The following is a 13,404-nucleotide window of genomic DNA, read 5'->3' on the forward strand; positions in this document are numbered from 1 at the left end:
TAACATCTTTATTGGAGTATAATTGCTTTACAGTGTTGTGTTAGTTTCTGCTGTATAACAAAGTGAATCAGCTATATGTATACGTATATCCCCATATCCCCTCCCTCTTGCATCTCCCTCCCACCCTCCCTATCCCACCCCTCTAGGTGGTCACAGAGCATCAAGCTGATCTCCCTGTGCTGTGCTGCTGCTTCCCACTTGCTATCTGTTTTACATTTGGTAGTGTATAAATGTGGACATTTTAAAGATCCCTTTTCATAATAGATTATAATATACCTTTAAAATTTATTTTTTTATTATTGAATCAAAACTTTAAGCCTTTATGATTTGATATTTTGATTGTAGACATTTCAGTTACCAACTCTCATTATGAAGATATCCGATATCCATTTTTTTAAAAAAAGTTGAAGCAGGTTTTATTTAGGTGGACTTGAAGACAGCCATGTGCCAAATAGGAAAGATGTTCCTTCAGCTTCAGTATTGAAAGGAATGTCAGAAGTCATTTAGTTGAACCCTTATTTGGCATAAGAGTCCCCACAGCATCCCTGGCACATGGTGGTTTAATCTCTGATTGAAAATCTAGTGACAAGGAACTTACTACTGTTGTTTTGGGGCAACTGGAATAGAAAATTCTTCCTCCTACTGAGCCAGAATTTTCCTCCTTACACTTTTGACCCAGCATGTCTTGACTGTCTTGGGACTCACTGATCACTTAGGGGATATAAAGGGCTTTCCCCAGAAAAACACATGGGAATATACAGAAAAATTTTTTTTTTAATTTTAAAGGGCTTACAGACCACCCCTCTAGTCCAAACATGGGACCCCTGCATTAGAGCCACACTGAATGAGCATAATCTTCCATCCATGTTAACATTTCTTTAGAGCCTTAAAGACACTGTCATATCCTCTCATCTTCTTTTCTGTAGACCAAAGCATTTCCGATTTCATCAGCTTTTCCTTGGATGTTATTTTAAGCACTTACACCATTCTGATCTCCCTAGTTCTTAGTGGCTCTCTAAACCAAAATGTACTATTTCAGGTATGTTCTGACTTGAGTGGAGCTACGTAGCCACCTCCCTTCTTCTTAGAGCTATTCTTTTGCTATTACAAACTAAGATGACCTGAGATGTTTTGATAGCTCCAGTCCACTATGAAGCCTGCACAAGGGATGCATGGGGATATGATGATTGGCTCTCAGATCATCACATTTCTCTGCAAAGCTGCATGAAACTTGATTCCTAGGCCCAGCTGCAACCTGTAGAATTTTGACTGCTGTTGGAGCACCAACTAATAAAAGCTGTCTGGAGCAACAGTCATTCTCTTCTCTAAATGCTATAAGGATGATGTTGTCCCATGGTAGAAGACACAGTTCAGCTCTTATTTAAAGTATCCACTTTGAGCATTGTTTTCTCCATCTTTAGCGCTCTCTCATATCTGACTGAATTTATAAGCTAGCATGCTGGTTCCTTAGTCTGCTTTCCTCTAGTTAAAGTGATTTTCCTATATACCAGTTTTTACTTCTATTTCCTTGTCCTGGCCCTCAGTTTCGAGTGAGTTGCCATTTATACTTGTCATTCTCTCTGGGTCTTAGCTTCTTCTCTGTCATGTGAGGGTAGAGTAATCTAGATAGTGTTTAAGGGAGCCTTCGAGCTCAGATAATCTCTGACTCTGATGAACTATAATGATTCCCTAAATTACTTTAATAATGTCTTAATAGTTGAGAAAAAACTACTCATATAACTGTTAATAGAACCTATTGGAGTTCAGTGGGTGACCCACAGGGCAGCAATGAAGCTAATGTTATAAATGTTATTGGCCTCTCTTTAGCTCTAGGCTCAGAAATGCATGTTGGATACCTACGTTATGAAGTATGTTTTAATTTGGAATGATTAGTGAACAAACAAAACTAACTTTGTGTTCTTATTAGGCCCAATAAATGAGTGCAATTTTTATAGCTTGGGATTAATTTCTCTTTCAGTTGTTAAAATTTTAAATTTTTCTTAAGAATGTTACGAATGGTTGATGAAATTATATATTGCCACAAAAGGATGAAAATATTATATCATTAATTTTTCTCCTTGCTATTAAGAGGGAGAAAACAGGATATAAAACTGTATGTACGGGACTACCCTGGAGGTCCAGTGGTTAAGACTCCACGCTTCCACTGCAGAGGACACGGGTTCGATCCCTGGTTGGGGAACTAAGAGCCCACATGCCGCACAGCATGGCCTAAATACATACATACATACATACATACATAACAGAAGCCAAAAGAATACCTAAAAACCACCTGTATATACAACATGACTATTATACTAGTTCAAAAATATTTTCAACGTGGTTTGATTTTATTTATTTTATAGGTGTAGAAATATGGGTAGTTTATCCAAATTTTTCTATTTTTTCTGTAATGTGCTTATTTTGTTTATGATAACTTTAGAAATTAATATAGGGAGTACAGAATATAAATTTTTTTAAATGCATTTTGAAATGAAATTGAAAATGCATTATCGTAAGGGTTGCTGTTTGTCTTCCTGCATTGTGAAAATACCCTTTTTCCAGTACATTAAATCTGTAAGAATGGTTGAGACCATTAGCTGTCTTCACGGAGCTTCGAGTGTCTTCTTACCTTATGGACTAGGTCTATGGGGATTTAGGTTCTCCTTAGAAGCAGATTCATTGTTATCTCTGTGATTTGGACCCAATTTGTATAAACTCTGGGCCTCACTTTACTCTTCCATAAAATGAAAGTTGGACTAAGTGATCATCTTTCTAGTACCAAGATCCTATAATTTTTCTTGTGTTTCATCCTAAAGAGTCTTAGAAAAAAGCCATTTAGTTCTTCAGGTCACTGAGTTTTCCCTCCAGTTCTGTCTTCTGTAACTTGCTAGCTTTACATGGTCTCAAAGGAGATCTTTCCAGAGTTAGTGGATCTCATGCCTTTGTGGTCTATCTTCCATGAAATATCCCATTATTAGTCATGTCCTGACATAGATGGACATAGCCTACAGACTTTGATTCTAAAGCCCAGTGAAAATAATCTCATTATTTGAGTTTTATTTATTCTATTGCAAGTTGCTTTTTCCTACATTGAAAATTGTTTTTAATTACAAAAGGAATATGAGCTTGTAGTTAAGAAAAAAAAATTTTTGAGTAATACTTAAATGTCAGAAACATTTCTTAGTGCTGTGTAACTCATTCTTACTTAAGAATTTGTGTTTTTAACATATTTTGTGCTAGTACAGATCTTCATCCTTTTGAAAAGCTGCATCATATTTCATTATATAGATTTATCATAATTAAACATTTCCTGTTGATAGGCATTTAAGTTCATTCTAAGTCCTAATTTTTGCTATTGCAAATAATACATTGAATATTCTTATATATTTTTCCCAGGGCTCTTTTGTATTTCTGTAGGGTAAATTCCTGGAATTGGAATTTCTGGGTCAAAGGTATAAGTATTTTTAACTATACTGCCAAATTGCCTTCTAAGAAAGTTGCCCCAGTTTATATTATTGCTGAGTATGAGAAGGAAGTGTTTCACATATCTTCCCTATACTATTACCCATCTTTAAAATTTTTGCTTTATCTGATAGGCTAAAATAATAGAATCTCATTTAAAAAATTTTTATCTCCCTAATCAGTAATGAAGTTGGCATCTTTTCACATGTTTTTTAGCCGTCTATATTTTTTCTTTTATGACTTTCAAATTTTTTTCTTCAGTTGACTTTCTATTGATTTGTAGGAGCTCTTTGTATGCTACGGCTATGACTTCTTTGTTTTACATATATTGTAAATATTTTCTGCCAGAATGCTTGTTTTTATTTTTGTCTATGATTCCAGGCATCTTTTGTCATATAAAAGCTTTCGGTTTGGATCATATTGCTTTTTAATTAGTTTGGAAGTCTTTTTTTTAAATTTATTTCTTTGCTTGTGCTGGGTCTTAGTTGCAGCAGGTGGGCTCTTTAGTTGTGGCTCACGGGCTCCTTAGTTGTGGCATGCGAACTCTTAGTTGCAGCATGCATGTGGGATCTAGTTCCCTGACCAGGGATCAAACGCAGGCCCCCTGCATCGGGAGCGCGGAGTCTTAATCACTGTGCCACCAGGGAAGTCGCGAGTTTGAAAGTCTTAAAGTTACTGTAGTTGAACCAGTCTCCCAAACAACCCATCTGTTATATTAGTTAATGTTTCATTGATGCTTGTCTCTCTGCTGCTTTCCCACAGAAAGGGGAGTGTGTTTGCCCACAGTATCCCTCTGGATACTCTTTGTTTATATTGAAGCAGCAATTAGATTTAAAGATCTCAAAAATTTTCATGTAGACCTTTGTCGTCCATTTGCTGCTCACTGGTGAGTATTATGTGTATTCTTAATCTGTAATCTAATTCAGTGTTTTCAATGTAGAATGGTAATTTCAATTGTAAATTTTTTCTCAGAGATATTACATGAATCCAAAAGATAACATAACATGATGTGGTAAAGAACATGAGCCCTGTAGTCAGGCAGATGGGTGTTTGAATCCCAACTCTGCCCCCTAACAGCTTTGTTGCCTCGGACACATCACCCTCTCTAAGCCTGAGTTCTCTTACCTATATGTTGGGAATCTGTCTCATGGGGTGTCATGGGAAAGATGAAATAAGGTGATATATGTAAAGTGTTTAACTTAATGCCAAGCACATAGGTGTCTGATATATGTTATCTATTTTTATTGTAATCAGATAATGATTCCAAAAAGTCTTAGTGAAATATATGGCTATTTCATGGAGCTTAAATGAACTTACAATTTCCTTTGCCTATTTACAAAAGTAAGAGAATATTATTAATAACTTTTTTTTTTTTTTTTTTTTTTTTTTGCTGCACACGGGCCCCTCACTGCTGTGGCCTCTCCCATTGCGGAGCACAGGCTCCGGACGCACAGGCTCAGCGGCCATGGCTCACGGGCCCAGCCGCTCCGCGGCATGTGGGATCCTCCCAGACCAGGGCACGAACCCACGTCCCCTGCATCGGCAGGCGGACTCTCAACCACTGCGCCACCAGGGAAGCCCTATTAATAATTTTTTAAGGAATATTATTTTTAACCTTAAACCATGAAACATGTTTTAAAATGAGCTTGATTCTTGTTTATATCTATTGCGGAAATAACCACGTAATGTATATTTCTTTTAAATAAACCAATTTTTGCTAATATTTATGGCAGAAACCAAAACAAATAGGAATCAACAACAAAAAAATAGTTTCCAATATGTTTAAAGTCTTTTCACAAACGAGTGAATTAAATAAACCTGGTCAGTAAAACTTGTCACTTTAAATTTGTGGTGTGATCACGTTTAGACTAATTATAATTGTTGTTTTCATGTTAATGAAGCTTAATATGAGTTTCAACAGTGTTTTCAGAGACTTTGAAATGATATTAGACAGACTGATGAGTTGAATGAAAATATTTCAACTTTTTATCCCAGAGATTAGAGTTGTAAGTACAGGTGGTTTAATTTGTTGGTGCAAACCAATTGTTGGCACTGTTAACATCAGATACTTAGTTAAATGATTCTTGAATTTATGTTTGATAGAGTGTTTATGTATGAACTAATTTTCCAGGAATAACTGGTGACAGTACCCCTCAGGCAGCAAGAAGATTAGTCACCTGAATTTGACCCTGCCTTCTAGTATTAAAAACCAAATGATGTCCTTTTGATTTTTTTAACACTTGTAATGTTCACTTATGACCACTCATAAAATCTCTACCCTGTTAGTTCTTAAAAGCATACAGATGCCTAAGTTCTAATCATGCATAAGGCAGTTCAATGTTAATCAAAGACATTAGCCACTGTATCCAACAGTCCCTACGGTAACTCCTTGAGTTCATTTGAAGAATGCCAAAGTCTGATGGGCAGCCTTTTATGGTCCAGCAGTCCTGCTGTTCCCTGGGGGTTTGTTCTACGTGCCAGCTGCCTCTGATTTCCACAGCATGCATTACACACTACGTGTGTGTTTACTGAATGCTCAACTATCATCATCATCTAGAATTTCTTAATTTCAGTCATAGGTGTCCTCATGTACTTGATGCACATGTTGTTTGTTTTTAACTTACAATTACTGGCGGGATTGTCTTCTTTCTAGTATTGGGTACCCTGTGGTGACTTTGGGCTTTGGCTTCAAAAGTTATGTAAGCTACAAAATGCGGTTGAGGAAGCAGAAGGAAGTGCAAAAAGAGAACGAATTTTACATGCAGCTTCTTCAACAAGCCCTCCCCGCAGAGCAACAAATGCTACAAAAGCAAGAAAAAGAGGCTGAGGAAGGTAGGTCTTTACTCTAAAGCTATTGACTCAATAGGTTAGTCATTATTTTGTCTGTCAGTTGTTTTTGTTTTTTTTTTTTTTTTTCAGAAAAGTTGCTAGGGCTCTGGAAAATTACCAAGGCTTTTCCTGTCTTCTGGTGTGCCTCTTCAGGGCTGTTGCTTTGTTTGGTCATGAAATACAGAATGTGCGTGATGTTTTCTACCTAGTGTCTGAAGGCCATGTGCTTTTAAATACGTTTATTTTATTATTTTTATATATTTCATTTTTATAGCTCATTTTCTATTTTAATATTTTATTTGTTATAAATATTTTAAAATATTTATTCTCAGTAACAAAATAGTGTATATAACTATGTGCATTTGTAATTGAAGCAAACCAAGAACCAAAGTATAAGCAAGATAGAGATGTAAACATATAGAATTGTTTTATAAGTCAGAATTCTTCTGAATAGAGCAAAGATGGCTAGGTCTCACTTTAAATGGTTTGTATAATGCAGCATGGATCTCAGATTGACCTTTTTCTAATACAGCCTCTCTCATGAATATATAACCAATTCAACAGATGAATTGATAGCAATACCAGTTTTCTTTGGTTTAAGAGGGTCATGTTTTTAGTTGATACATGACAAAATCTTATTATCTGGTGTGGTGCAAAATTATCTCTTCAAGTAGACTTTGACAAGTTGGAATATGTAGACCTGATACAGAAAATTCTTTGTAAGTGGCCTAGTAAATGATAATAGACTTCTTATTACTTTAATGATAAAGTCCAGACAGAGGATAGATGCCCTGTATCCTAACATCACACCTTTTTGTTTCATTTAATCTCTTTCTTTGCAGTAAAATTATTAAGTTTGTTTAATCTAAGCATCTTTTAAAATGTGACCTTTTAAGAGTATGATGTGCCTGTGCCCTATCACCCCCGTGATAGACAAGTTTGATTTGACTGATAAGTGAAGTATGACTTAACTGTAAAATCCTCATATTATTTTCAAGGCCAAAACTTTAATGGCTTGGTGTTCATAAGTGATGGCGATTTTCTAAATGTGCAGCTTCTCAAATTTACTTGGATTTGCTTCTTGAAGTTAGCATAACGTGGTGTGGTTATTGCTTCTGAATGAGTTTGCAACTGAATATAGTGCGTTTCTAAGCGTAGATGATGCAGTTTATTGAATCAATCCATTGTGTTTTTTTACAACTAAATATTCCAGTGTGGGTTTTTTTTGCTTGTTGGTTTGTTTTTGGTATTGTAGCAGCCAAAGGATTACCTGATATGGATTCCTCAATCCTCATACACCACAACGGAGGTATCCCAGCCAATAAAAAACTCTCCACAACTTTGCCAGAGATAGAATACCGAGAAAAAGGGAAAGAAAAAGACAAAGATGCCAAAAAACACAACCTTGGAATAAATAACAACAATATTCTACAACCTGTAGACTCTAAAATACAAGAAATTGAGTATATGGAAAACCATATCAATAGTAAAAGATTAAATAATGATCTCGTGGGAAGTACAGAAAATCTCTTGAAAGAGGACTCATGCACTGCTTCCTCAAAAAACTACAAAAATGCCAGTGGAGTTGTGAACTCCTCACCTCGAAGTCACAGCGCCACAAATGGGAGCATTCCTTCCTCATCTAGTAAAAACGAGAAGAAGCAGAAATGCCCTAGCAAGAGCCCAAGTGCACACAAGGACTTAATGGAAAACTGTATTCCTAATAACCAGCTAAGCAAACCAGATGCACTGGTAAGGTAAGTGTGTGTGCTGTGACCTTACCAACGCTTTCCATAAACTTGACTTAGGTCTTGAAAAACACACTTCCAAGTATGCCTGTAGGAATTGTTTGTGATCAGATACTGTGACAACTAACTTTGTGGTGTTTGACATTCAGTGTTTATTTCACATGGGTTTGTTGGTCACCTGTGCCGTTGTCCAGAAGCATTGACTCCAGCTCTTTCCAGTGTTCTGAGTGAGTGGTGACAGTGATTACTTTCCACATTTGACAAATTTACATGTAACTTGATTCTTCTCATGGTTTTGAGAGGCATATATTTAGTCCTTGACCTCTTCTGTTTGCGTATCCAAAGTTCTTGTGGCATAGACACAAAAAGAAGAGTGTGTGTCCTGTTCATGCAAATCTTTGTCAGATAGATAGAAAAATGAGGGTGGGGGTGGAGAAAGTTGTCCTTTACCACTTTGGACTTGTTCTTGATTGTCCACTTAAAATATGAATTATCCCCCAAATAATTCTGGGAAAGTTAGGTTTGAAAAATAATCTCTTTCTAAAAATTCCATAAGTAAATACAGTTGATCCTTGAACAACGCGGGTTTGAACTGCATGGGGCCACTTATATGTGTTTATTTTTCAATAGTAAATACTACAGCACTACATAGTCCTTGGTTGGTTGAATTTGCAGATGTGGAAGAACCATGGATATGGAGGGCCAACTGTAAATTACACTGGGATTGACCCCATGTTGTTCAAGGCACAGTGTTAGACATGGATTTTAATCAGAAATGTTCCTTTCCCCATCTTTAAGTTAAAGAGTAACGTTGTATTACCTTGACTGGCTCAGACTTAATTTTGCTGTATTTTATGTATTTTATAAAATACACATATGTTCATTTTACTTCATATCTTTCCATTTGGAAACTGAGATCTGAATTGGAGCTTTTTTATTTTTTATTTTTTTCTCCTTATGTTTTAAAATTGAAGTATAGTTGATTTACAGTGTTGTGTTACTTTTTGGTGTACAGCAAAGTGATTTAGTTATATATATATATATATATTCTTTTTCATATTCTTATCCATTATGGTTTATTACAGGATATTGAATATAGTCCCCTGTGCTATACAGTAGGACCTTGTTGTTTATTTTATATATAGTAGTTTATATCTACTAATCCTAAACTCCTAATTTATCCCTCCCCACCCCCTTTCCCCTTTGGTAACCATAAGTTTGTTTTCTATGTCTGTGTGTCTCTTTCTGTTGTGTAAATAAGTTCATTTGTATCATATTTTCGATTCCACATATAAGTGATACCATACGGTATTTGTCTTTCTCTGGCTTACTTGACTTAGTAGAATAATCTCTAAGTCCATCCATGTTGCTGTAAATGTCATTATTTCAAGGAGCTTTTTAAAAATACATAACTCAAGAGTGCACTTGTAACTTCTTCCCTCCACTAAGTTATCTTTATTCCTCTTCCTTTGGCTTGCTTCAGAACAGACAATTTATGAGAGAAGGTTTTTCTAGTGTTATGAATTAGATTATTAATTTGTTTTAGTTTTCTTATTGGCAGCTAGATGAAGGGAAATATATGTGGGTTCTACTGCTGAAGTCGCTAGAGGTTTCAGAGCCCTCTGCCACTTCTGGAAGCATACATGCTGTTGCTGATGCCAGGCTGGCATCCACATCTGTTTGTTTTGACATTCTGCCCCATCATACTCTGCAGAGAAAACACTCAGCAGAGAACTCTCTTCCATTTGCCCATGGGAGAAAGACCAATTAGTTGACCTTCTATGTCAAAGGGAATATCCCACAAATTTACTATATGCTATAAATGAAACATCTGCCACCATCTTTTTAACATCCTTTCTCCTACACAATTTTAATAATAGCAGTCAAGTCAAAACAGTTTTCCTCTGTAGGGTGTTGCAGAGAGAGATCAGTCAAGGCTCAGTCTTGTGATACCACCTCACTTGGGCCCCACTTGTCATGTTGGTTGACTCTACTACCTGATCTGCCTTAGTAAAGAATTTCAAGGTCTCAGATGGCCCATTTTCCAGTCGTGGGTCCAGTGCTCCTGTGCCTGCTCCTGGGGTATATACCTCTTCCTGTGGTCTCTAATGTGTCCTCTGATGTGCCTTGATCTGAAGGGCCCCAGGATATTACTCTGCTTTAGGCAATACCTGCTGTCAAATACCTAAATATAAAACGTTATATTTAAATAATTTTATAAGCTTCCATAGGATTATTTTCAACTTTTAATATAATATTATAAAAAATAAAGAGATGATATAAATATCCAACAATAGGGGAGAAATTTAAATAATTATGGTCCATCTATTCCATAGATGTTTAATACAGAAATTACAAAATCATATTTTTGAGCCATATTAAATAATATAGGGAAGTGCTTATGACATAATATTTCATGAAGAAAGTAGAAAGCAATCTTATTAAAAACATTTTGTTTTTCTAATATACACAGAGAAGGGATTTGAAGGGAAAGGAACCAAAATGATAACAATAGTTAATTGCTCCATGATAGTATGGGGGCTTTTAATTTTTCTTCTCTCATGCATTTTCAAGTTTTTCTATGATGAACAACAATGAAAGTTTATAAAAGGAAAAGGACATCTATCCTAGCGAATTATCACACTGTCCCTCGCCCTTCTTGGCTATCTCCTGTTTCTTCTTCCTTGACTTCATGTATGTTTTGATGAATATTAGTAAGACTGTAACGGATCCGAACCTGACATGTTTGAGCTGTTAGTCACAGAGTGGATTTGTTATCTTCAGATGGAAAGGGCTGGGCTCAGTGGTCTCTAAGGCTGCTTCTGATGCAAACGTACATAGGCTGACAGTATGTACATGAGTCCTTTGCTCCTGCAGGTACACCCAAGGCTGTGTATAGTTCCAGGCTGGCTATAAGGATAAGACTGATCATCCCTTTTATAAAGCTTTTTCTAAAAATTGTTTGAAAACCAGTACTGTATTATTAATAGTAAATTAATTGCAGCACATTCTACATAGCTATGTCTGTCTCAGTATCATGGTTGAAAACTACTGTATTTGAGGAACCAGTTCATTGATTTTGGGGGAATATTCATTAGTACACCACCTTCAAAGAAGTCTTGGAGATCGGTGTGGCTGTCAAAATAAGGTTCGATGGTCGTTCCCTGTGAAGGAGCAAGCAGTCCTTCAGGTCTTTTCACCGTCTCGCCAAGCTCCAAGGATGTTCTCTAGTGTGCCGTACACCACAGGCTGGCAGACCACTGCACACAGGCCAAACTTGGCCCACTGCCTGTTTTTGTAAAAAAAAGTTTTATTGGAACATAGCCACGCTCATTCATTTACATAGTGTCTATGGCTGCTTTATTGTGGCAGAGTTGAGTAACTGCGACAGAGACTCTATGGCCTGCAAAGCCAAAGATGTTTACTCCTAGCCCGTAACAGAAAAAGTATGCTGATATATGTGCCACATCTTCTTTATCCATTCATCTGTTGATGGACACTTAGATTGCTTCCATCTCCTGGCTATTGTAAATAGAGCTGCAATGAACATTTTGGTACATGACTCGTTTTGAATTATGGTTTTCTCAGGGTATATGCCCAGTAGTGGGATTGCTGGGTCATATGGTAGTTCTATTTGTAGTTTTGGAATATTACTCAGCCATAAAAGGAAACGAAATTGAGTTATTTGTAGTGAGGTGGATGGACCTAGAGTCTGTCATACAGAGTGAAGTAAGTCAGAAAGAGAAAAACAAATACCATACGCTAACACATATATATGGAATCTAAGAAAAAAAAAAAAGTCAATGAAGAACCTAGGGGTAAGACGGGAATAAAGACATAGACCTACTAGAGAATGGACTTGAAGCTGTGGGGGGGGGAGGGGTAAGCTGTGACAAAGTGAGAGAGTGGCATGGACATATATACACTACCAAACATAAAATAGATAGCTAGTGGGAAGCAGCCGCATAGCACAGGGAGATCAGCTCGGTGCTTTGTGACCACCTAGAGGGGTGGGATAGGGAGGGTGGGAAGGAGGGAGACGCAAGAGGGAAGAGATACGGGAACATATGTATATGTATAACTGATTCACTTTGTTATAAAGAAGAAGCTAACACACCATTGTAAAGTAATTATACTCCAATAAAGATGTTAAAAAAAAAAAAGTATGCTGATAGATCCACTAAGGTGGGGGAAGGTGGGGAACTTGGCAGTAAGTGTTGCCTGTAGGCTCCTTCCCAGGAAAAGTTTGGGAACTTGCTAAAGCCACTCCAAAGTCCTCTTTTGGTTTGAGAAATACATATCTTACAAAATGACCCAATTTCTGCCAGCTTGATTTCTGAATTCTTTACCCAAGTTATTTAGAAACAGACTTATAATATTGGTAGCGAAAAATATTTTTAATTCTGATGTGGAAAAAACTACTAGACATAAACAAAAAAGCAATGAGGAAGATCAGTTATTTTAAGTAAGTGCTGGGTTAGAAAGGAATCCTGTAAATTAGAGTGAGGTTTGCTCAATTTTTTTCTTCAGTGGTCAATTTTAAAATATTTTAAGTGTGAAAAAATTATAGAAAATTTAGGTGGAAAAAGGAGGAAATATATGACACAAATCACTGTTAAATTTTTGTTGTATTTCATCAACTAAATTTATATAGTTGTGGCCATAGTGTTTGTGTAGTTTTTTTTTTATTAATTTGTATTGGAGTATAGTTGCTTTACAGTGTTGTGTTAGTTTCTGCTGTACAGCAAAGTGAATCAGTTATATGTATACATATATCCCCTCTTTTAGATTGCCTTCCTATTTAGGTCATCACAGAGCATTGAGTAAGAGTTCCCTGTGCCGTACAGTAGGTTCTCATTCGTTGTCTTTTTTATACATAGTAGTGTATATATGTCAACCCCAATCTCCCAATTCATCCCCCCCCTCCTTCCCCCATTGGTATCCATAAGTTTGTTCGCTGTGTTTGTGTAGTTTTTGTGTCCTGCTTTTTTCACCTAAATTATATTGAAATCATTTTCCCAATTTAGCCTAACACTGGTTTTCACTTGATGTGGAATATTCCATGGCAGGTCTGTGTGATCATTCAGTGGTCACTCTAAGATCCGGCAGGTCAGGGTGCGACACCTGAGCTGCTTTCCTGTAGTTTCAGGGCCTACAAGCAGAAGAGCCAACACTTTTGTTTGTACTTGGCACAAAGCTCCCTCTCAAATACAGCCCAAGACTGTGGGGTTTCTTGTTGGGGTTTGTTACTTGTTTCAATTTCCTGGTTAAGGGAGAGAATTTAAAACTTAGTACAAAATGTAAAGTGATCATATTCTGTAGAAATGTGGAAGCAAAAGTCTCTTCTTGGTTTATTTCCATCCCG

The 13,404-nt window shown here is 36.6% G+C and overlaps 1 protein-coding gene across 2 annotated transcripts in view; it reads left to right on the top strand.

The window, feature by feature from the left end:
• Nucleotides 1-13,404, top strand: part of MACO1 (macoilin 1) — a 57,955-nt gene that overhangs the window by 17,814 nt on the left and 26,737 nt on the right. For both annotated transcript variants that reach the window (XM_079913001.1, XM_079913000.1), the window contains 3 exons: nt 4,225-4,348; nt 6,116-6,294; nt 7,547-8,048. In XM_079913001.1, the coding sequence (XP_079769127.1) occupies nt 4,225-4,348; nt 6,116-6,294; nt 7,547-8,048 (805 nt within the window). The remainder of the gene's footprint in view (nt 1-4,224; nt 4,349-6,115; nt 6,295-7,546; nt 8,049-13,404) is intronic.

This window comes from Stenella coeruleoalba, assembly GCF_951394435.1.
Source record: "Stenella coeruleoalba genome assembly, chromosome: 1".
Taxonomy (NCBI): domain Eukaryota; kingdom Metazoa; phylum Chordata; class Mammalia; order Artiodactyla; family Delphinidae; genus Stenella; species Stenella coeruleoalba.